This window comes from Gopherus evgoodei, chromosome 8 (genome assembly GCF_007399415.2).
Source record: "Gopherus evgoodei ecotype Sinaloan lineage chromosome 8, rGopEvg1_v1.p, whole genome shotgun sequence".
In the NCBI taxonomy this organism is placed as follows: Eukaryota; Metazoa; Chordata; order Testudines; family Testudinidae; genus Gopherus; species Gopherus evgoodei.
The window spans coordinates 12,333,787-12,358,509 of NC_044329.1; the positions used below are offsets into that span (position 1 = coordinate 12,333,787).

General features: G+C 38.3%; 1 protein-coding gene across 6 annotated transcripts; it reads left to right on the top strand.

Moving 5' to 3' along the window:
* Positions 1–284: 284 nt before the first annotated feature.
* SAR1B (secretion associated Ras related GTPase 1B) lies at positions 285–23,981 on the top strand. 6 transcript variants are annotated; one of them, XM_030572194.1, is made up of 8 exons: positions 285–392; positions 5,781–5,829; positions 11,845–11,920; positions 16,029–16,148; positions 16,717–16,782; positions 17,523–17,626; positions 17,860–17,991; positions 19,780–23,981. In XM_030572194.1, exons 3-8 carry the CDS (start codon positions 11,863–11,865, stop codon positions 19,894–19,896), a joined length of 597 nt encoding a protein of 198 aa, XP_030428054.1. In that variant the 5' UTR covers positions 285–392; positions 5,781–5,829; positions 11,845–11,862; the 3' UTR covers positions 19,897–23,981. The 6 variants fall into 6 exon arrangements, with proteins under 6 accessions (XP_030428054.1, XP_030428055.1, XP_030428056.1 ...); XM_030572191.1 differs by lacking the exon at positions 285–392 and adding an exon at positions 963–1,057; XM_030572193.1 differs by lacking the exon at positions 285–392 and adding an exon at positions 2,067–2,127.
* The last annotated feature ends 742 nt before the right edge of the window (positions 23,982–24,723 follow it).

A 24,723-nucleotide genomic window follows, 5' to 3' on the forward strand; every position in this document is an offset into this window, starting at 1 on the left:
ATACAATTCTAAGCACCTCTTCAGCAAGGAACCATGGCAAAGAAAACAGAGGGTTGATTTAGGGCCTGGCTGCAACTCTTGCACTGGGGATCAAACTGGTGAGGAAGAAGAAAGGCAGGAGGTTGAATTTGGGAGGCCATCCCTGGCCACCTCCCATGCTAAAGAGGGGAGAGTGAGTTAGGAACCCCCCCTGTTCTGGGCGGGGAGTTGTCCTGAGGCTATCACGGGCAGACTTGGTTTGATGAGTTGGATGGCAGCCCCAGGTAGGGTTACCAACAGACTCTTATTTTTTGATCTGTTTGGGAGTTGCTGAGTGTTGCAAAAAGTGGTAACAGGTTTGGGAGTTGCTGAGTGTTGCAAAAAGTGGTAACAAATACCCCTGGTGAATGTAGGTGAGTACTGCTTATTAGTAAATAAATAATAATAGGGGAAAGAGAGGTGGGGTGGAGAGGCTAAGAAAACAGTTCCTTATTTTTTAAATACAATGTTGGCAATCCTAATTCCAGGGCTGGGGGATGCCCCACCGGGCTCTGGGAGCTGGGGAGGGGAGTTAGGCTGGGTGGGTTGCCTCTGGACTGGACTGGGGTGATCTGAGCGGCAATCCCAGAACAGAGGGGAGTATGGAATGAGGGTGACTGGGGTGTGGCCGCACTATTAGGGGGTTGGTTTGGGGAGTTGGGAAGCAGCCCCTGGACTGAATCCAAGTTGGGGGCAGCCCCGAGAAGCGGCGGGTGGGGGGAGGGGCTAGGATAAGTTCCCCGTACTGGAAGGAGGCAACCCGCTTGTAGGGAGGAGCGCTTAGCCCTGCGGGTGGGGAGAAGGGCGGGCGCAGGCAGCCCGCAGCAAGCGCAGTTCTCGGGAAAGGGGAGCGGGTGAGTCGGAGCCCTCGGCGGCCCCCGAGCTCCAGGAGCCGGCGCCGGGCGGAGCGCGCTGAGTGTGGCACGGCCGGCTGGGCCCGGAAGGAGCGGGGTGGGGGCGGAGCGGGGCCGAGGGTCTGTGTCGGTGCCGGGCGGAGCGGGGAGCGGTGCGGCCTGGAGCTCAGGTTCTTCACCAGCGGGTGAGTGAGCGGCTGGGTCGCCGCGATGCGCTTGGGCCGGGGCCCTTCGCCACCATTGTCTCCTGCTGTCTGATCCCGCTGTGTCCCCCCATATCTTCGCCTTGGTACCCGCTACTCGCCCACCTTCCCCTTTGTATCTGCTGCCCCCCACCTGGACCCCCTGCCCCCCATCTTCCTCTTTGGACCCGCTGCTGCCCCATCTTCCCATTTGTACCCGCTGCCCCCCCATCTTCCCCGTTGTATCTGCTTCTCCCCCACCTTCCCTTTTGTACCTACTGCCTCCCCTTTGTACCCGCTGCCCCTGCACCTTCCCCATTGGACCTGCTGGCCCCCATCTGGACCTGCTGTCCCCCCCAACCTTCCCTTTTGTACCTGCTGCTCCCCGATCTTCACCTTTGTACCTGCTGCCTCCCCACCTCCCCCTCTGCCCTCTGTATCTACTGCCCCTACATGTGCACTCTGCCCTCCCACCTTCCCCTCTCTAATCACTTCCCCCAGTTGTAGCTTCTCTGCTGCCTCCCTTCCTCACTGTAACTGCTGCCCCCACCTGGACCCTCTGCTTCCCCTTCTCCTTTGTTTCCCTGTCCTCTTTATACCCACTGCCCTTCATACCTTCCCTCTGCCCCCCATCTTCCTCTCTGTATCCACTATGTCCACCTGTATCCTACCCAGTGTCTCCCTCCACCTTTCTATCTTTATTCAGTGCCCCATCCTGTACCTTCCTCCCGGTCTTCCTCCTTCCTCTCTGCTTGCCCATACTTTCCTCTTTGTACCCTCTTCCCCCTTCACTCCCTTGTGCCCTCAGTGTCTTCCTTTCTGCCCCATTTCATTCTCTTTTCTCCTCCCACTTGGTTCCGCCACTTGCCCCCCAACATCTTCCATTCTGCTTCTACTGGTCCACAGAGCTTTTCTCTCCATGTAAACTACTGTCTGCTCCTCTCCTTAGATCTTGTATTTCTTTCCTTCCTTGATCCCTTTTAATAATAATGCTCTATCTTTCTCTAGCAGTGTTTAGGTCTAGTTCTCACAGCCTGACTACAGATAGTTCATTCACTCAACATCCCTGTTAGGTAGGTAAATAATTATTGTTGTCCTCTATTTAAAGACAAGGACTGAGACACTAAGGGGGGCAGTGATTGATCCAGCGGGGGTCAGTTTATCGCGTCTAGTCTAGACATGATAAATCAATTCCCGAGTGCTCTCCCATCAACTCTTGTACTCCAGCTCCCCGAGAGGCACAGGCAGAGTCGACAGGGGAGCGGCAGTAGTCGACTCACCGCGGTGAAGAAGTTATTCACGTAGCTGAAGTTGTGTAACTTGGATCGATTCCCTCCCAGTGTAGACCAGGCCTAAGGCTATATCTGCACTGTACACCTTACAGTGGCACAGCTGTACTGCTGCAGTTATGCCGCTGTAAGATCTCCTGTGTAGCTGTTCTGTGCTGATGGGAGAGAGCTCTCCTGCTGTGATAATTAAACAATCCCCAATGAGTAGTGGCAACTATGATAGTGGGAGAGTGTCACCCACCAACAGCGCTGTCCTCACTGGTGCTTCTGTCAGTGAAACTTATGTTGGTCAGGAGATGTATTTTTCACATCCTTGATCTACAGAAGTTTTACAGACAAGTGCTAATGTAGCTATAGCTTAAGTGACTTACCCTAGGTCACAGCGTGAGTTAGTGCTGGAGCTGTGGATAGAAGTCCTGGCTCCTAGGCCTGTGCTTCAAGCACTGGACTGTGCTGCCCTCATTCTGTTTGTGTGTGTGCACATGCACTGTTAAAGTAATAGTTTTTTTGTAAAAATGTTATTTTCTAACACCTCTCTCATGCTGGGTAGATAACTCACTGAATTAAATGATTAAATCACAACTGATGTCTTCTCTGTCATGGAAGCTCACATCATATAATGGGATGGTGAACACATAGTGATGGACTGTTGGAGATTAGAGCCAGGGTAAGACAGACAGGTCATTAGAAGGAAGGTGCTGTATCCCTTCTATGTTCTGGGCTTTTGAAAAGGGGGATAACGCACTGTGTGGCCAGTATAATGATAATTACAGTCTGTAATAGGAAGTTTTTGCTTGATCTAGAGTCAGTGTAGTTTCCAGAGAATTAACAATGCACTTATAAAATATATTTGTTATGATGGTAACACCTCTGGGCGCTGTGCAGGATCATAGCTGTAATATGCTACGTTTCTGTGCAGGTGAACTCACATTCAAGTCATGACTGTGTCTTCCTTTGCTGACTCATGAGTTGAATAATCCCGCCCACCCAGAGTCTGTCATAGAAGAGCCATGGGCCTTGCTCCCAAAAAATGAAAGTAAATTTTTGAAGAACTGAATAACAAGAATTAGTCTTTTTGTTTGTTTTGTTTGAGATTTAGCATGTTATTTTTCTTTAACTAGTGTGGTCTTAAACTCATAGGGGCCATTCACATTAGGGAAACGACCAATTCCTGATAATGGTTTTCAGCAATTGATATCCTCCTTCCTCAGTCTTCCTTCACTTGGTGTTGAAAACACTTTTAACTGCTTGTGTAGATGGGGCAAAAATGCTTCGAACCAATGCTGGAAGGTGAAAGGTGGGTCTCAGCCATGCTTTTTGTAGTGGCATTGAGAATTATTTCCTGATTGGAGGGAAAATATGTCTCAACTGAATATCTGCAGTAGTTTGGGCTACATTTAAATATCAGCTATTAGCATTTTGTCAATATTTAATTTATACAGCTGTTACTGAAAAACTGTTAAAATGGTACTGTTGGCATAAGCATTTTGGACAAGTTCACTGGAGCTAGTGACCTAGTAAGAAGTGATCTAGTAGGAGTCACTCCCTATGAATTGGAGTTCAGGCATGGTTTTCAATAAGCCCTGTGAAAAACACTGCACATCAGGCATGGAAGATTCCCATTAGGATTTCATAAGCTAGGAAATGATAACTCAGTTGCTTGTGTCACCTGATATGGCTCATACTAGAAAGCATTTTCTTTTTTAAGAAGTAATCTATTCGGAAAATATTAATAATTTAAATAACATCACAAAATTTATATATATTTTTTAAATTGGAACTAGAGATGACAACTCTTAAAAATGAAAAAATTGATGTTTTATCAGATACACTATATAAGAAAGGATATTTTATTTTAAAACAGTGTTTTCATTCATAAAACACCAGCAAGAGTGCTTGCTTATTTTATTATGTTAACAATGTTCATTCAGTCTGTTCAAAGGAGTTACTTGGCACTGTGAAATTTTGACAAAATATTGGCTACATATTAAGGACTAAGAAACATATATACCAGGGGTAGGCAACCTATGGCACGGGTGCCAAAGGCGGCGCGCAAGCTGATTTTCAGTGACACTCATACTGCCTGGGTCCTGGCCAGCGGTCTGGGTGGCTCTGCATTTTATTTAATTTTAAATGAAGCTTCTTAAACATTTAAAAAATCTTATTTACTTTACATACAACAATAGCTTAGTTATATATCTTATAGACTTGAAGAAAGAGACCTTCTAAGAACATGAAAATGTATTACTGACACGCGAAACCTTAAAGCAGAGTGAATGAATGAAGACTCGGCACACCACTTCTGAAAGGTTGCCGATCCCTGATATATACAAATAAAAAGAGACAGGAGCAGTTGGAAGGACAGGCCCAGTGGAGAGGCGTGTGTAATTGCACACAACTGCTGTTTGGCTTTGCTGCCTGTTGAATCTGAAAGTAAACTTTACTGAAAGAAAATACCTTCAGTTTCTTAAGTCTTTCTTTTTTAAATAGTAGATATGCGGCAATTTATGTTTTCCTACCCTTGCTTTTGTATTGTCAGACTGATAATAAAAATGCATCTCTCTTGCTGGAACCGCTAAGATATAACAGCTATGAGTATTAGAAGGTGATGTGAATATGACTCTTTCAGCAATCCAATGGTCCAGCTGAAGTGTATTTAATACATTTTAGTGGACTCTTACATCTCCACATTATTTACTGTATATACTCGTTCATAAGCCAAATATTTTTGGTAAAAATGTGATTCATCAAAGACCAGGGGTTGGCTTTTATATGGCTCTACGCCAAAATGTGATGATTTTAAACTCTGTGAAATCGTTGAATTGAATATCGAATACATTGTCATTTTGTTTACCTGAAGCATCTGCAGGCATGGAGCCCTCAGCTCCCAATGGCTGGGAACAGCAAACTGTGGCCACTCAGAGCTGGGGGGCTCTGTGCCGGTGAACGCTCCAAGTAAACAAAACATCCAGGCGCACTAGAGGCTTACCCTAATGGGTCAGGAGCCAGAGTTTGCCAACCCCTGAAATACAGGGTTGACTTATGAAAGGGTCATTCAGTTTTTGCTATTTTTACCTAACCATCTTGGGGGGTCGTCTTATGAAGGAGCGGGCTAATGAACAAGTATATATGGTAAGTTATTTTGTATGAGGAATGTGTGACCATCTCCCTTTTGTAAACAAAATTGGAATTCATTACCACATCATCCAAAATAGCTAAGTGACTCTGAAACCTGTGAGTCAGAATCCCTGTAGTGATGATTTATTACTCTCCCTCTCTTCACCTACCTATCTTTGCTGGAATGTACTTTATTTTCCTTTCTCTTCATTATTGGGAAAGCATTGCAAAGGAAGGGCTTTCTAAACAATAGAGATACTTCTTGTGGATATCATGATTGCATTAATCTGTAAGAGTACTATTTGGCAATTCCTTTTCAGTGCTGGATTGTATTTCTATTTGATGTTGATGGTCTTCAGTACAGCATCAGTAAGTATTCATTTCCAATTTATAAACTTTTTGAATTTATCTGCTACAGTGAATCATGTTTTAGCGTGGCATGTTGTATTGATTTGTTCGGAACATTCAATTTGTAAAAATAATAAAAATATATTATCACAGCTGAGAGGAAAAAGGTTCATATCTATTCAAATTCTTAGGTAAGCTTTTTTTCATGTAAGAAAAGGAGTTAGTGCCATAAGCCATAAAGTCTATTTTTGCTTTCAAAATATGACCTGAAACCAGGTTTTGTTACTTGGATCGTTTCAGTTATAGTGTACTTATTGTCCTTTACGATGCAACATAACTGCTGCATCACTATTTTCGCAGTCTTATTTTTTTATATATTGTTCCAAACAAAGCTAAAGATTATGCTTTGCCCAGAGTGCAAGATTATAAAAAGATCCCTTGATTGTAAGCCTATATAATGTCTCTTTAAACAAAAGCTAAACATTATAAATGATTGTTTTGTATCTGATATTTACATGGCAAGGATGTGTAAACTTGTTAAAACTTCCTAAATAAATAGTGTACAAAAAAAGTAGCACATCCTGCAGCATTATCTTCCTTTGTTTACTGAAGCACATAATTACAGAGCTATATTGATGATGATATTAATCATTTTTGAGGTTTCACAAATATTTACAAGAAAGTAATTCAAATGCATAAAAATATTTCATTTTTGAAGTGGCTCCTTTTCCCCCTGCCTCAGAGGAATTCTTGAGGTGGCTTATTGGACCAAAATATGGTTTCCAGCTTTGGTTTTTAAATGATCTGTACTAGAGTAGATGTATATGGCTACGTCTACACTACAGCATAAAATCGAAATAACTAAAACCAGTTTTATAAAACTGATATTATAAAATCGATTTTATGCGTCCACACTAGGGCACATTAATTCGGTGGTGTGCGTCCATGGTCCGAGGCTAGCGTCGATTTCTGGAGCTGTGCACTGTGGGTAGCTACTGTAAAAAGATGAGGCCAATAACTTCGATTTCTGTCCACACTAACCCTAAATCGATATAGTAATATCGATTTTAGCGTTACTCCTCTCGTTGGGGAGGAGTACAGAAATCGATTTTTAGAGCCCTTAAAATCAATTTAAAGTGTGTTGTAATGTGGAGTACAGCGTTAAATCGATTTAACGCTATTTAAATAGATTTAACTGCGTAGTGTGGACCAGGCCTATCATAACTTCAAAATAGAGAGTTTTGTTAAGGATATTGATTTTTTTTCCCCATTGATAAGTTTTTATGAAATTAGATCAAATCTGGAACAAAACTTGCATACAGCCTTAAAGTAGACTTTAAACACTTGTTTGCCAAGTTGTTTCTAGAAGACTATGTTCCTGGAATTATTGAAGTTCAGAGTACACTGGTTAAAGTGCAGTCATGTTGGATAGAGACCTGATTTACTAAGCTTTTGTTAGTCCAGGCCCTGTAGAATGCACTTTTCAGTTTATTTAAAGGGCATTTTACTTGAATAAAACCAGTCATTTTTTTTACTAGTTATGCTTTTTGTATTGTAAAGTAATAGTATGTTAAATTTAAAAAAAAGAACATGATCCACTATCCTAACGAAACATATTTAAAATTGCAAAATTAACACCATATTAAAAAGAACAACCACTATATTAACTTGCTTGGAAAGTGTAACAAAATTTATTTTTATCTGTAACAAATTCTTAGTGGTAGAGGGAAAGAAAATGTACTCTTTTCTGATCTATCTCCTGACAGGTAAGGAATGATAGAATTACAATGAGTCTGTAAGATAACTCTTTCTAATTAGGAATCTTCCGTCTTAAGAGGTTGTTCAAGCTTTACCCAAAGTTATAGTGTCCAACTGTACTTCACTTTAAGTAGACGATTGTCTTCTCTACGCAATGTTTTTTGTTGATCAGTTGTGTGACTGCCTAAAACAGGCTCCATATAACTTACAAAATCAAGCTGAGGATGTAATGATGATGTAATGTAGGTCACAGTTGAGACATACCTGGAAGTGATAACCATATGTTAGGCATTCTGATATGATTCAATAAAATGATTTCTGTTTTCTTGTTAAGGAGGGCTGGGTCAATAAATTAAAATGATTTTTATTGAAACAGGCAGTATCAAAAGATCGTCACAAACCAACTGAATGAAATCTGTTCGCTGTCAAAAACAAACAAACAATGCTCCCCAAAAACCAACAGCCCATGCTTTCAAATTGCCTTAAAAGGTTTAAATCTATATCATTTACAAGAACCCTAAAACAGACAGGCTTTGCCTTCCTTGTGATTTCTAGACAAATGACTGCCGTGCTTGTAGATGTTCAGTTTTTCTGGTGCTTTTGGATCAGTCATGCCAGTTTAAATGGATGTGTACAGCAAGACCTTTCTTGTTTTATTTTTTTTGTAGTGGCCAGACTTCAGCATGTTAATTACAACATAATCGTTTCGTATCAAATGTAGAGATAAGTCATTTAATTCATAGATTTGAAGCTCAGATTAAAATTATGCAGTTTGTTTTCTACATTGTAACAGTAGATTCAACACTCCCATTCAAATATTATAATGTTCCCTTCTAAAATAACTGTCAAGCTATTTTTCCTTTAATAGAATTATTTAAAACTTTCAGTGTTGCCAGGTGTTATTACTGTCAATTTTTGTTGGTGTATTTTTGAGTTATTTGGACATATCCTATTTTAAAACCACAAATATTTTGACTAATCCAAGATTCTTTCATTGCACTAGAGAACCTAATTTTGTATTTTACTTTATGATAGGGATTTAACCATTAATGCTCTAATTTCAGCTGTATATGCTGAGTAACCCTTTCTCATTTTAATAGCATATTTAAATCTTGCATGTGGTTACATTTTTAATAGTGCATAAAGAAAATCTTTGGAGTTTTTTATTGTTGTCCACAGGTTTTGTAAACATAAAAGGATCATTTCAGTTTAACATGACTAGGTTTTAAGAAGTTATTTACACTTCAGTAATTTGAGCAGTTCTGTTGCATCACGCTCTTTGCACTGATTTGTACTTTATTGAGTAGATAATATTTCTAAGCCTCAAAAGGCTTTTCCTGATTGGTATTTTGTTCAAGCAATAAACAGATCTGCTGACGTGTTCTGTTTGTGCTTGTTCCTGACCTTTGCTTTTGAGACATGTAAGTGACAGTTGTATTCATAGTGTTGTAGGACTTAGTGTTCATGTGGTGATGATTCTTCAGTCTTATTTGATCAACTGTTTCCAGTAACTCATGATGTGAATGAGGAATCCTAGGTTTCTTCATGGCTAACCCTAACCTTTTAAATTTTGAGGGGGATGGGACAGCAAATGTGCACTGGCTGGATCAAACTGTGCTTTAAGACTCAAATTAAAATATTCCTTTCCTTTTTTTCCTCATGCTCTGTTCCTGGCAACACTGAAAAATTCTTCTTACCTAGGGCTAGTAATTGATTGTTTCAAGCTACTAAGCTATTCCTTTTTTCTCATCGTTGTAACAAAGGTGGGGTTTTAGGTTTTGGCCTGTCTGGAGCTTCACCCATTTTGTACTATATTACTGATGCAAAGCTGCTCTAAAGCCATCTCACCCAGCCACCGGAAGATCACCAGTTTTAGAAGATCCTCAGGTGGCACTGGAAACTACAGCTAGTCTGAGGGGCGGGGTGAAATGAGGCTTTGCCAAAGGAAAGATGACATGGCCAGGGTACCTTGGCAATTGATAGTTGGCAGTAAGTACCTTATGCTTGCAAAATATTGTCCAAACAATAACTCGGAACACCCCTGCGGGTAGGTAAGTATACAGTATTTATCTCCATTTTGAAGATTGGGGAATTGTGATAAAGAGGTTAAGCAAGTTGCCCATGGCAGAGCAGTAAGTCAGTGGCAGTGATAGTTGTACATCACAAATACTGCTTCAGAAGGGACGTACATTCCAACTGTGTGCAAAATGAATGCTGACTTCCTCAGATGAGCATTCAGCATCCATGACTAGCGGGTACATGGAGAGGCTATATTTGTATTAGAGTTGTCCATTAATGGGTTTCTATCACACAAATGCAGCATTTCTTGATAAGATTGTACTGCTCTTTGAACAAACTTAGGGCATATGGCCTTCTCTCTGTCACTTAGTTATTTCCCAGGAGAAGAGGGTCTAAACCAGAACCATTCTAGTTGTATCTTATTGGCCAAGAAAAACTTATTTGTATGCCAGAATCTGATGTACCAGTGTTTCTCCCTGAGAAGACAGGTATAACTTTAAAACTTGATGGTTGATTAAGCAGCAGATAGACCCCCCCCCCCCATAGTTAGCTAGTCTCTAGTAGAAAAAACTATTTATTTTCTTCCTTTTGGACATGGAGCTGGACAAAAAATTATCAGCAACTAGAAAATTCACCCAGAAATGCATGGTTAGGAGAACAGAAACTATTCACTGTCTCCCACCTCTTAAGAAAGTGTCCTAGCTACTTGGCTTTGGGATAGTGTGGTGTATGTCTCTTTCAGTCTCTCCTGTTGAAGTTATTTCACTTTGTATAAATAATTACATAGTCACTGGAGTAGGGACTTGACCTTGGATCTCCTTCATCCTAGGTGAGTACCCTAATCGTCAAGTTAAAGAGTAATTCTCTCTTTCTAGCCCAATGATTTTTGTCATCATTCATAGTAATTCATAATGACTATTCACTAGTCTGTCTTTATGAAGTCCCATTATGAATGACGTCAAATAGTCTAGAACATGGGAATGACTATAGCCTGGTGGTTCAGGTACCATCACCATACTGGAAAGTCAATTCACTCAACTGTAGTGATTAGGACGAGATGGACAGTGCACTGACCTATCCAGAGTATTTGTCCCTTTAAATTTATATGCTGAAATTCCATATGAAATATTCAGTTAAATAACTCTCAGTGCATCTACACAGACCCATTTTAAAATAAATTAATATATACTACCACTGCTAAGGCTTCCAATTTTTCCCATCACAATACAGAGGAAGAACGGTGAGTGTGAGCAGTATAGCAATCTGGGTTCTTTTCCTCATCTCTGCAACAAACTTGCTGTGTGACCTTGGACAAGTCACTTAATGCCTACCCATGCTTCAGTTTCCCCACCTGTAAAATATATGGATGTTGTGAGTCTAAATTCATTGTTTGTAAAGTGCTTTGAAATTTTCCAGTGGAAGCAAAAGATGCTACGGAAGTGCACATTGTATTTTGAAATTTAAGGCTAAATTATTCTTTTTCTGATTTATTTAAAAAAAGGATTTTATTACATTTTTACAAAACATGAAAGCTCACTCCTGGAAGAAGCTGTTGAGTGCTGCATGGCACCCTTTCCTCATCTCAGTGTCTTAGAATGCAGTCTGTGCAATAGTTTTAACTCCTTTTGGCTGTGAGAATAGTAGAATGGGACCAAGACTTGAGCTGGATCTGCCATTTGGCAGTATACTTTGTGGGGCACCAAGCCAGTCCTGGAATTATTTTAATGCAAGTTTATAAATCTTGTTAAATAAGGTGTTTAACAGTAATGCTGAAAGACCCTTAATTTATAAATCATTAAAAAAGATAAACATATATTTTGAAAGGAGGGTAAAATTAATGTCTCAGATTTCTGGGCTTAAAATTCCACTCCTATACATAAATCATCTGTGAATACAAACTACTCATTAGACTCTGATAGCGTTCTCTTATAAGGCTGCTTCACCTGAGCACGCTGCTTCCAACAATATATCATATTCTGGCAGTCCTTGCTGTAACAATAATTCTTTAACACATTCAAAATGTTTAGCTCTCCAGCATAGTGTTCAGGGGTAAACTATATAAAGCAAAGCTCAGATCAAACTAAGCCCAGATGCTTGATAGTTAAATTCATTTTTTGGTATTCATCTACTGATCCATGCTAATTGCTCTTATTTTTTTCATCCAGTATTTTGGATTCCTCATAATTCAGACGGATGTTTTACAATGTTTTATATGATATTTCGATAGTGCTTAAATGCTTTTCTCTTTATTTCTTTCAGACCCCTTAAGATTCGGATATGTCCTTCATATTTGATTGGATTTACAGTGGTTTCAGTAGTGTACTGCAGTTTTTAGGTAAGTTTTTATGTTGCTCTATTATAGTGTTTTTCATTTACCTTTACGTCCTTAAAACATAGTACTAGTTAAACAGCAGCATTTGTTCTGGTGTAAATGAAATGACATTCAGATTAAAGATGTAAAATATTAAGCAGAGTTATTCTCTTAACAGCACTGAGACCTTACTATACCCTTCATCCATCCCTCTGTTTATCTCATTCACTTCCTTTAAGTCTAGAGAAAATACGTTTTTTTTGTTTTTCTGAGAGTGGGGCCTGGATGGGCTTAGAGGGGAGTGGTTGTGCTGCCTGTGGCTGGTGGAGTCAGGAAGCTGACCCCTGGCAGGCACAGACATGGCTTCCTCACACTAAGTGCAGGTGGTAGTGAGGTGCCTCACAACCCTGTGTACCTCGGGAAGCATCACTGTAGTATGAACACAATGGACTTGATTTTTCACTGACACTAGATTTATACTGGTGTAGCTCCATTCACTTCTGTGGAGTTACTCCTGATTCTCACTAGTGCAAGAGGGGAGAACGGGGCCCAGTGATTTGATTTTATACCTCAGTTATCACTTACCATTTGTATTATGGTATTACCTGAAGACCTCTTTCAGGATCAAAGAGCTCAATTATGGCCCTGTATAATGACAGAGAGCTGGATTCTGACATCCTTCTTCATGTTGAACAGCACTTTACTCCATGAGCAGTACCAGTGAAATCCGTGGGCCATACTAAGTTAGGTGTTACTAAAATCAGATGAAGGGCATCGGAAGGACCCATAATATGAAAACTGCCTAACCAAAAGTGTTTCACGCCAGGTTGATACAGGATGCAATATGTGAACTTAACTCTTAACACACAGGGGAAGGAAAGGGATATGAGGATAACAGTAAGGGGACACAGGGTTACATAGACCAGTAATGTGTATGATTTCCAGGTTTTATGTATTTTATGAAATAAACAATAGAAGATATTAACGAATCACACCAACTCACCTGCCTAGCCATTATCAGTTAGATGTTTAAACTTCCTCACTGTATGTTAGACCCTTGGCCAGCTAGCTGAGTATTAGCCAGTGAAATGTTAACTAAGTGGAATAACCTCTTATCTCTGCTACTTTATTTAATCAAGCCGTGATTGCTGCACATTTGAAAGCTTCCCTGCTTCCACCCCACCCCCACATTCCTCCAAGGATATTTCTAGTGAGAAAGATACTATAGACCAAAGTGCCGGGGAAAATGTTTCTTGACGTGTCCTTACATGTATAAGGGCAACTTGCTTCTTCTTTTCCTACTCTTGCTCAAAGATTTTTTTCGTTTCTTTTTTTTTTAATTTAAAAAATGGGACTATATTGTCATGATTAAACAGGCTTACCTAATAAATTAGGAGCCCTTGATTTTCCTGAAGAGATTATAACATTTTGTAAATCGTGAAAGAAAAATGCCCACGAAGAGATTTCTGGGAAGGAATTTTTTCTGTATATTGTGATTTTGCTGTACTTTATAGTTGCAGTATTACCAACTGAGCACTTTGTATTCTTATGAAAAACCCAACAAATTTGTAAAATTGTATTATAGTAATGAGAAGCAGAGGCAACATTTGCTGTTTCATTCTGTCCATAAGGTACCTATCTATACTTAGAAATGTATAGCTCTGCAGTACAAATGTGCTCTTGTTTGAAATAGGTAAATATTTTCTTGGCCCAGGAATGAGGTGGTGTTTGTTCTTATTAAAAATGTGAAGGGAGTACATTTAGCTATTTTTCCAGAGAAGGAGATGCCAAAAAACTAGATCCATCCTATGCAGTTATCTTCCACATAATGAATTCACTTGTTCCCAAACTTCCTGAGGGGAGGACATGTGCACCTCTTCTGTGGTGTATGTTGAGCAATGTAAGAACTTGTCAGACAACCTTTTCTTGTTTTGTAAATGGTGATGTCTTGCTATTTTACTCAGTAACTTGACAGATAACCAGGATAATTTGTATGTTCCAAGAGCTGAATTTGAGAAGTCAGATGTGCTGTATCTGAAGAACAAACCCATTTTTTAAAATGGGCTTGATATACACATTATGTGTTTAACTCACATTCTCCTAGTATTCATGATCTTGGTACAAGAGAACACACATTCAGGCATCAGATAACGAATAACATACCTGTAGTATTAGAATAGTATCAGATCCATTCTCCTCATCTGATTCTGTTAGAGAATTGCAGCCTTCTCTGTCAAGGTTATAAATGTTCCCTGTTGGAATGTGATCATAGAGATTACAGTTTAAAAGCAGAGAAGGTCAGTAAATAATACCAGGATAAAGGTTAACAGAGTAGATGTTTGTATATATATGGAATGCTGCAGTGGCTCAGAAGTGGTCTAATTCAGAATCCAAATGAAAGATTCATTTTAAAAAGTCCTCACTAAACAAAAACAAAGATCAGAAAAAGTCTGATCAGCAATTCAGCCTTCATCAGGTATGGTGTGAGCAGGATCTCTTCTTTATCAAAAGCCTTTGTCAGTAACCTAAGACACAAGCACGGCTCTGTCTGTCTCATGTGATCACAAGTACAAAAACTTTTTTTCTCTTTTCTCAAACAGCTGAACCTAGCAATTGGAAATATAAATAATACACAACTTTTGACAATTGCATTATAATACACAGTTAAGCATAATGAATGCAGAGAAACTAAGCTGGTGAACTTTAATAGCACAAAATTAATTGTATAATCCAATAATTTACTACATTAGCTATTTCTATATCTTCATAAAGTTTTTAAAATAAATCTTTTCTTAGTTGTATATCACATTGCCAAGTAAGATGGCATCATGTAATGAACGACCTTGTCATACAGCGGGCACCATTAGAAAACTGAACATTTACTTCACTACAGTAGTTGTCTTGCTTATTCCTTATACGCAGAATAAGTAATAGAAATGCAATAGTAAATTTAGCTATTGCAAGTAATGCTGATTTGTTTTTCTTAATGACACCCACTTTAACACTGAATTTTCTGTACTTGTGTATGATTTTCAAACTTTAGAAACATGTAACAGCATAATTTTATCTTTTTTTTAAAAAAAGGTTTCTCTTGCTGAAATTAATACTTCACTCTTTCTTCTTATGCCATTTTTATGATAATTAAACCTTGTTCTGCACTAACGGAAAACTAACTGCTGTGTGGCTGGCAGTGGCAAATAACAGAATGTATTGAACACACTGGCCGAGTCACATTTCTTCGAAGGGAGTCAGGGGACTCCCTTAAAACAGTTACAGTCAAAGCTGATTTTATGTTCTACAGGTCTTCAAAGCAGGCGGTGACTTTCAACCTGACATTAGTTTTAAGATTACTGCATTCTTAGCATTGAACAGTTTGCAGAAGCAGAGAATGGCTCTGACTCAGGATACCGTGTTGAGGGAGGTAGCATTATAAATTAAGAGAATCACCCTTTGATAATTTCAATTTAAAAAATATTATTTTAAAATGTCTTACTTTTTAACTCTTATCTCCTCCCCTCTAGTTGCTGTTTATACTAGAGGCATTAACACAGTGAAATTAAAAGGGAAATTTTGTTTGTATAAAGATTAATGAAATATAAAACTTCTAATCCATATTATTAGCGCGTTATCACATGACAGGAAACATTTCACCAGTACATTATACACTGTTGATTGTATAAGCTTGCAGCTCTCCTGAGGTACAGATGAGTGTCTTAGTCAGGCAAGGCTTGTCATGTCTTCAAGCTCTATTGATCAGACTACTAAACGAATCTTAGTATGTGTAAGATCACCAAACAGTAATAGAATATGTAGAGTTAAAAACAACAAATAATATTTAAAACGAGTTTTCCTCTTTACTTATCTGCCAAGACAATTTCCTTTGCAACAGAGAAGAAAATTGAGGAAAACATCCCCTGCTCAGTCTGAGGGTGATATCTTGGGCTTCCAACATAGGTGAGGTCCCACAGGATATGGGAGTCCTCTGCTTAAGAATAGCTGAAAATACTATTGTTAATCTTCTGTTAGATGTCATCATTTAAACTTGTACTCCTTTGGTCGTACTGCATTTTATCGTTACAATATTACGATATAAAATCAATGTATTCAGTAAACACTTTTTTTTTTTATACAGGATTGTATAAGAAATCTGGTAAACTAGTATTCCTTGGATTGGACAATGCTGGAAAAACTACACTGCTGCACATGCTCAAAGATGACAGACTGGGACAACATGTCCCTACATTACATCCCAGTAAGTCAACACCACCAGTTCTTTAACATTAAAAATGGTGCCTTAAACCTCTCATATGTGCCACGTCCTTTATAGTGTGTTCACTAATGTTACAAAAACTACATTTGTTGTAATATAATTCAATATGGAGTGCACATATTAGCAGGGGCTAAGAATGTGGATCATGAGAGATGAAGTGCCTTGCTTTGTTCAACAGCTGCCTCTCCAGCTAGTTGCAAAAATGGCATTAACAGCCTTTACAGGAATGCTGTTTGGTTCTCTTTGGCTGAAAGGGTGACTCTATGACTTACCAAGGTGGCTTTGTAAGAGGGGACTTCACCCCCAGATGAAAAATGGACTAATAGGTCCATGAGGACCAAAAGGACTCTTGGGAGGAAGAGCAGAAGGAGACAGAGTGAACAATATTTTAGCTGTTTTGCTTATGTGGGCTACATAGTGTTACACACTCAAGATCCCTGCAATGTGTCATTAGTAAAGTAAGATTATTGAGCCTAGCCCCATACTACTTATTCAGGAAATATTCCCATTGAAGACAGTAAGAGAACATACCAATTTTGTGTATTTTTAGCCTCAGAAGAGCTGACAATTGCTGGTATGACTTTTACCACTTTTGATCTGGGTGGACATACTCAAGGTAAGATAGTGGCTTAGCTGGCTCATTTTGTTCTTGTAACTATATTGACTTCCGTGCCAGTAATTGTAGCCTTTGTTTGTTTCATATCAAACAAATGACCATGCTACGAATATTATTCTTTCAGCCTTTTTTTGGCCAATATAGAAAACATTTTCTGATCTGCTGTCTCTCTCTACCATTCACTGCACCCTAATATAAAATTGGGTGGAGGCAACATAGAACTGAAGTAGAGGGCAAAGCCATTGATTGATTTGACCATTAGAAAAACCAAATAAAAAAAGTCAAAACAAAAACCCTTTATCATTAGCCTTTATGGTTTAAACTTACATTTGCTGATGTAAGTTTATAGAAAAGGTAAACTGCATTGTATCTATGATCATGTGGAATTGATCCATCACGGGCACTAATAAATCTTCCACATCTTCTACTGCTAACTTGGACTGAAAATCCAATACAGTTTATCAAAAAATTTCAAATTCTTCAGATCGTCATAAACAATACACTAAGTCACAGATTTTTAGAGCTGTACTTATGGATATGAACAGTTTTTCTCCTGGTTCAAATAGTGAAGGGTTCTTTTTTTGCTTCATTATTTCAAGCTGTGTCAAGTAGGGAAGGTTGTCCTAAAGATTTTAAACTTTTTAAAATAGAACTGGCTGCCCTTTGAAAGATTCTGCTATTTAATGAAATCCTGTGCACTACTCTGAATTTTGCTGTTAATTTATAACGCTCTTTGTTAGCTCGCAGAGTGTGGAAAAATTATCTGCCTGCCATCAATGGCATTGTGTTTCTGGTGGACTGTGCTGATCATGAAAGATTGACTGAATCTAAAGAAGAACTTGATGTAAGTAAATAAATTGGATTTAAAAAAAAAAAATGAACTCATGTTCTCAGTACCTGACAGTGGGCACTTCTGCCACCCAACCAAGGGGGTCAGCGATGTGTTTTTTTTCCTTCCCTCCGCTCTTTCCATCCCTCGCTCCAAGTACTGTTGCTATTTGCTGCTGGTTCCCTCTCCTTGCATACAAGGATACATATTCTCATTAAACCCCTCTTCCTTTTTTCTCCCCTTCATAGTTGCTAATGACAGATGAAACTGTTGCAAATGTGCCTATCCTAATTCTTGGTAACAAGATTGACAGACCTGAAGCCATCAGTGAAGAGAGGTTACGAGAGATGTTTGGTTTGTATGGCCAAACAACAGGAAAGGTAATGCTTGTTTTCTTGTTAGAGTTTGCTTTCCCTGTACTCCGGAGCGAGCATTCTTTTGCATCACTTATTTCCAGCTACGCGCACACAAACTGTCTACTTTAGTATTCATAGATTTAAAAATGTAATATCTACAAAATAAAGTCTAAAACTTCTGGATTAGGTATAGTTCTACTAATAATTTATTCATTGTTTTCAGGGTCATCTCTGTTCAGTGCTTATAGCTTCCTGTAAAATACTTTGAGTGAGCAAGTCTTTAAAGGTAGTTGTTCAGATTAGAACTCTGTTAGGAGATTTGAGAAAGTTTGGTGGCATTGATCTTTCTGATTTACAGTGCAGGTTCATAGAGCGATACAACATGAAAATATTAGTCCAAAGATTAGAAATGAGTTACTGAACTCCAGTACTGTGGAAATCTTGATTGGTAGTTTATAAAACAGTTCTTACTAAAACCTGTAGCAATAAAGTAGGTTTTACATCTGAATCATTGTGCTATTTGAGCTCTCTACTTTTAATAGCACACTCAGTGTGTAACAGATATTCAGTTGTAGGGGATTAAAAACAAGTTTTTCCAATATCCCTCATGCTTGTAATGTAGATTTTTCTAGACTAGCCATGTGAAATTCAACATATTTTTCTGGAGAAGAACAAGACCCACCTTTTGGCACATAACACAGCATTTGGGTTATAATGGGCATTATCAAGTATGTGGGGAAGTGAGGTGGAGAGAGTTACAATTATACAGCTGTAGTTGCAATTCCTCAGCAATGTGTATCATGAGGTTATGTGTTAGTGCCCATGTAGCCTATGTATGGGCACAGGTAGGGTTAAGTGCTAGACAGATTCCTCCACACTGAGCAGTAGTAAATATCAAGTCCCTTGTGTGTTCGATCCCTCGTTCAGAAGTGCACAGGGTAAAAGAATGTGTCTGTGATGGGGGATCCTTACTGTTTAATCATGGAAATGTAGAACTGGAAGAGACCTAGAGAGGTCATCAAGTCCCAGTTCCCTCCGTTTAGGCTGGACCAAGTAAACCTAGACCATCGCTGACAGATATTTGGCCAACCTTTCTTAAAAAACCTCCAACCATGGGGATTCCATCTTCCTTTGGAAGCCTATTCCAGAGCTTAATTACTCTACTGTTAGAAAGTTTTCCCTAATATCTAACCTAAATCTCCTTCGCTGTAAATAAAGCCCATTACTTCTTGTTCTACTGTCGGTGGACATGGAGAACAATGGTGGTTGGATTCTCCTGTTTTCTCTGCCCTCTTTATCACCTTTTTATCTTGTGCTTATTTTCATAACTCTCGCATCTATGTTGTGCAAGTTCAAACCCAAAATGCAGTACAGGCAAAAGTGTCTTCAAATTAGAAGTAATGGTTTTTGTTACAGCTATTCCTATAGCATGACTGAGGTCAGTCTTACCATTAGTGGCAAATGCCCTTCTTATCTAATTGCAAAAGGAATAATGCCAATTCATAGAAACTCCTAATGTGAGTTTTCAAAAATGATCTTGGTTTAAAAATCTCCTTTTTGACCATGCTTGCTCTTGCATTCCTGTTGCATGTACTTCATACCCTCTGGATATAACAGCTAGAAATGATAGAATGCATGATAGATATTTCAGAAAGGGACTTTATTCTTGGTAACTTCAGGTTAACTTTTCAAATTTCTAGTATTTAAAACAAATTAGGAAATAACATTACGTGAAAAAAGTTTGTTTTTGTAGAAAGAACCCATTTTTTCATACTATTGAGATTTGATATACTTTTGATCTCTTACTTCCAGGGCAATGTATCTCTGAAAGAATTGAATGCCAGACCACTGGAAGTCTTTATGTGCAGCGTGCTAAAGAGACAAGGCTATGGAGAAGGATTCCGTTGGATGGCACAGTACATTGAATAACACCAAAATCACATCAGTACATTCTGTCTTATGTCCGAATATGAAGTCTGTTCATTATTTGATTATTCAGTGTACATAACTTAAACTCAGTAGACTTTGGTTACAAAAGCAAATGTTTTTTAGATTATTAAATTAACTATGCTAAACTGCAAGTGTGAGGATTGAAAACTGATTTTAAGCAAGTTTGTAAGACTGGATATCACAACATGTTAGCTTTCAGATCCCATAACACAACATTCTTTTGAAATTTATAACTTGACAATAGTCTCCTGCACCATTTTTTGACAGAGTGACTTTCCAGTACAGTACGTTTGAACGCACTTTTTAACAGCTAAAAATTAGAGCCATGTGAATGACATTTAATGTTCATCATGTTAAATTTTTTATGTACTTTTTTGAAACTGGTTTTTATAAATTTAGAATATATAACCACCTCTCAAGGAACAATAAATAATTAGCTTATTGATAATTGCATGATGCCTTACAGCTTTCAATAATATACTTTCTTATGCAACGTCATGCAATAAAACTAAATCCAGTTTTTTGGCATCTTTGATGGGAAATGTTTCATTTTAATGTGTCTTAACTAGTGAGGATGTCTGAAGATCTGAATATGTGGGATATCTTCCTGAAACATAGGAGGCCACAAGGTAGTTTCAGTGAACTTTGGATTATTCTGCTGTTAATGCAAAATCCTAACATAAATGCAATCAGATAGTTTTGAAAAGTTTATAATTCTCTAATCAGATGCCCGAATCTGTCATTAAAAACAAAATCACATTAAATTAATCAATTAGTGCCTATACAATTCTTGCACTAAAAGCAAAAATTAGCCCATTTTATTGATCTCATGAATTAAAATGAACTTGTAAACTGGCACAGGAAGTGCACATTTCCTTGAAGAAATGAAAAAAAAAAATTGCATGAAATAATATACTCCTGGTTAAATTGACTTTAGTTGTGCCAGAGGAGTTGATTCTGAATAACTGTTAATTCCCAGAAAGGTGTTGGCCCATGTTGCCTTTGGAAACTCATGCCATCCCTTGCCCAACTGGATGTGAGTTCAGCCTCTTTCTTTTTTTTTCAAGGATTTTTTGGACAGTTTTGTCATGTTGGAAAACTTTGTTATGTCTTGGAATCTGAGGTGGCTTATTACTGGGATAAAATTTTAGTATCACAAAGACTTATGTGCTGACATTTGATTGTTCCTTTTCCCCTTCCTCTGCATGCATTACTTCTTTGGGAAGGAATGAAGATTATCTTCTAGAATGGAAAGTGTTGGAGCACATGTCAACTTGTTAGTTGGTGTTTTCTTTTGAATCGTGGTTTGTGTGGTGTAGGATGTCACATTCTGTAGCCTTTATCTGAGCCTATTTACAGCAGGTGCACTGTTATTTTACATATATCTGAAAAAAGGAATGGAAGTTGAATAATAGATTTCAAACCTGGAGTCCTCTTTTTGTGGTGATATTCAGTGGAGGTTTTGCCTAAGAGACTAAGGACAGATATACAGTTCTTAGTGTTTAAGGTTGATTTCCGGGAAAGGTTGGGCCTGCGTCCTTCATGGCTATATAAGCTCTCTCTTCGGGAATATATGTAGATCCTGGTGTCCAATATTCGTGGTATATTGATAATGTATGTCTGGAATTGATTGTTTTCTTCTTGTTGTCTCATTGAGTTTGACTTCCAGATGCAGGGTATACAAGATCACAATGAATAGATGTGAACTACCCTTTTCCCTGATCTGAACTTGAATGACAGAGTATTGATAAACACATCTCCACAGTCCTGAATTGTGCATCTGAATAAGAGGAATAATTCAGAACCTTGAAGTTAATGTTTATAACTCATGTTTGCTATTGTGCAGATCCTGTCTTCATCTTAAGCCTTTTTCTAAGTCAAAGTCATTTGTCAGTGGTGAGGTCTAAGCAGTAAGTGAAGGCAACAGATAGCTTAAATGTGTCAGATATAATGCAACCTAAAAGTGACTTAGATGTTGGTGACCCCCCACCCCCCCAAAAAATTATCTGTCTACTATAGAATACTGTTTCTGGGTTACATAAACCAAACTTTTTAAGTAAGAAATGGCCTCTTATCAGAGTTAGGGCATCAAGCAGGTCCTACCATGGATATTTTTTGAAGACATGCTTTTCTTCAGATATTTCTGATGATCATTATAATGCTGAGAATAAATCAACTGATAGTGTAAATATTTAAAATAATTCTTGCAGCTAGGTGGCACAATGCTAATATGGGAGACTTGGGATTCTTGTTGCCTGTGCTTGTGGAGATGACCTGTTTACTCCCTCCTCAGAATAGGCCATGCTTGCAGTTCACTTCTGCTGGCTGATCCATTACGGTGGGCATTGAAACAGATGTTATGTGCTCTTCAGCTCGTATTTCAAGCAACCTGTGACAGTGGCAGCAAGGAAAGTGGTGATAGTGTTGAGAACAAAAATGGAGGTGATAATCTTTAAAAGTGTGTATTAAGAGTAATTTTTAGTGTTTTGGAAATGCACAGATTTCATGCTCGATACTGTAAGATGCTGGTTTAAAATGTGGTCATAACAAGGGCAAACAAGAAATTGCATCTATATATCTTGGTACTTACATGGCCCCCATCATGGTAGTATCTGAGCATCTCTCAAGTATTTAAATAAATAACAATTTCTCTCTCACTTCCTTTCCATCCTGTAGGAGAAATACCTTGATTAATTTATAGTGTTTATTTGGTTTTGATTGTGTATGTGAATGGGTGTATTGTATGTCTGTGTGAAGAAATTATTGAGGGAAAGTTACGTTATTGAAATGAGTTTGGCATTTCTGGAGGTGACTAGTTTCTAAAGTGGTTCGTCCGTGGTCATTTGTATTTTTGCGGGAGTGGGTTTCATTTTCTAGGTCCAGCTCCTGTGAAAGTTTTTTGCTCTCCTGAGTATCCAGATACACAACCTTCAGTTTAAACATTACAGTGACTTAAAGAATATGTGCTGAAAAAAACAAAGCTTGTCATTGGTAAAGGTGTATTTATGAAGTTTCTCCAATCTATTTTTATACCATAACAGTTTCTTAGGGTATGTGGACACAGACTCCATATATTTCAGTAACTGCTGCTGAGATTGTGACCTGTGCATTGCAATCACTTAATATTTCCACTTGTGAATTGTTTAACATTGATTTTTGTCTGGGTAGCGCTTACGCTTTCATTCTAGAACACACTGTATAACCTCAAGATCTGAGGTGTAATCGTATCTCTATCCTGGCCTGCTAAATTATTTTTTAGCACAAATAAATAATAGAATCATAAAAGTTAGAGATGGCAAAAGTCTATTGAGTCATCTAGTTCATTCTCCTTCTAGTGCAGGATTGTTCCCTAAAATATATTGTTTAGTGCTGTACTCAGTGTTCAGGTATTGTCCGTGATGTGCCAAAGATGACATGTGGCATCCATTGGAATATAATACCTGCATGTTTGTGAGTTTTAATAATATATATTTGCCATATTGTATTTTAATAATCAGAGATTAACATAAGATATTTTACATTTACTTATTTATGTCTTGAGCCAGCTCAGCAAAACATAAGGTGCTGTGTATCTTTAAACCAAGTGAATTTGCAGATCTGCGTGTAGTGGGAAATACTCCAGCCTCTTCTCTTGTTACTGTACATTCGCAAAGGATTTGGTTGGTACTTTCTAAAGTCCAATATTTCCACACAGTGCTACTTACTTAGATTTAGTGTAAATAGAAGTCCCCAGTTATGGACTTATAGAGCTGCATAAAAATGCACTGGCTCACTGTGGGAAGACTTAACTTCTTCCTAACTTATTTGCACTTAGATAAACCACTTTTTGCACTAGTATCTCAGTGTGGAATTAACCTTTTCTGTTATGGAGTGTGACTGCTGTAAATGTTTAAAAATATAATTTATATAATGAACTTTCAGTTTATGTATTTCTGCAGAAGGATAGTTATAGATTAAAGTGTTCTTAAGCGGTTAATGTGCTGGTTTTTTAATCATTGTTATGTTATCCCATCACGTGCTTTAAATTGAAATGTCAGGATAGCAAAATAAAATTCTGACCTGAACTTTGGAGAAATGTAGTTTTTAAAATGCCACATTTCTTGTTGAATGATTACGTAATCAAAGAATGAAAAAATAACCTGCTAGCTTTATAAACATTCTGATAATGAGTTTGGATCCCTTCATTAAGTGTAGAAGATGCTGATTACACTAAAAATCAGCTATCCTGTGGAATTTAAGTTTCCTGTTGATGTAAAATCCCATACTTAGAGAACTTTCAAGTACTTAGAAATTGTCTTTATTCCTACTCTCCTCGAAATTTCAAAATGTTCACATAAATCTTAGGCATTGCCAAAATGGGGAAATGTTAACTGGATGTTTGCATCATGCAAGCAGACACTTATCAGTATTTTTTTTCATACAGTTTTGCTGATTCAGTGCAGCTGACTTTTGTCACACTGATATTGCGTCTATTGAATCAGGACTGCCAGCAATTCAGAATTCTGTGTTTTAAATGCGGACAAACTTATAGACTGAGATCATTGAACTCATTTCACTTATGGACATAAGCTACTTTCACCAGGAGAGAATTTCACCCACTGTGCCATGTAACAACTTGCAAACCTTGACTGTGTTCTCAGATTAAAATTACCAATTTAATTCTTAACTCTCAATCTTTTCTCCAGAACTAGGAGTTCCACAGGCCAAAAGCATACCACAAAAATTAGCCTGGGGAGTTTGGGATAGGTGTAACTATCTGAAACTTCTACTGATTTTTTTAAAACACTAGATTTCAAGTTAATGTTA

What these genes read in the sequence shown, in the direction of transcription:
- SAR1B (XM_030572194.1), top strand. Translation starts at nt 11,863, where the DNA reads ATGTCCTTCATATTTGATTGGATTTACAGTGGTTTCAGTAGTGTACTG. An exon ending in TGTCCCTACATTACATCCCA is followed by an intron (nt 16,149 to 16,716) that starts GTAAGTCAACAC and finishes GTGTATTTTTAG; the next exon opens with CCTCAGAAGAGCTGACAATT. An exon ending in TCTGGGTGGACATACTCAAG is followed by an intron (nt 16,783 to 17,522) that starts GTAAGATAGTGG and finishes GCTCTTTGTTAG; the next exon opens with CTCGCAGAGTGTGGAAAAAT.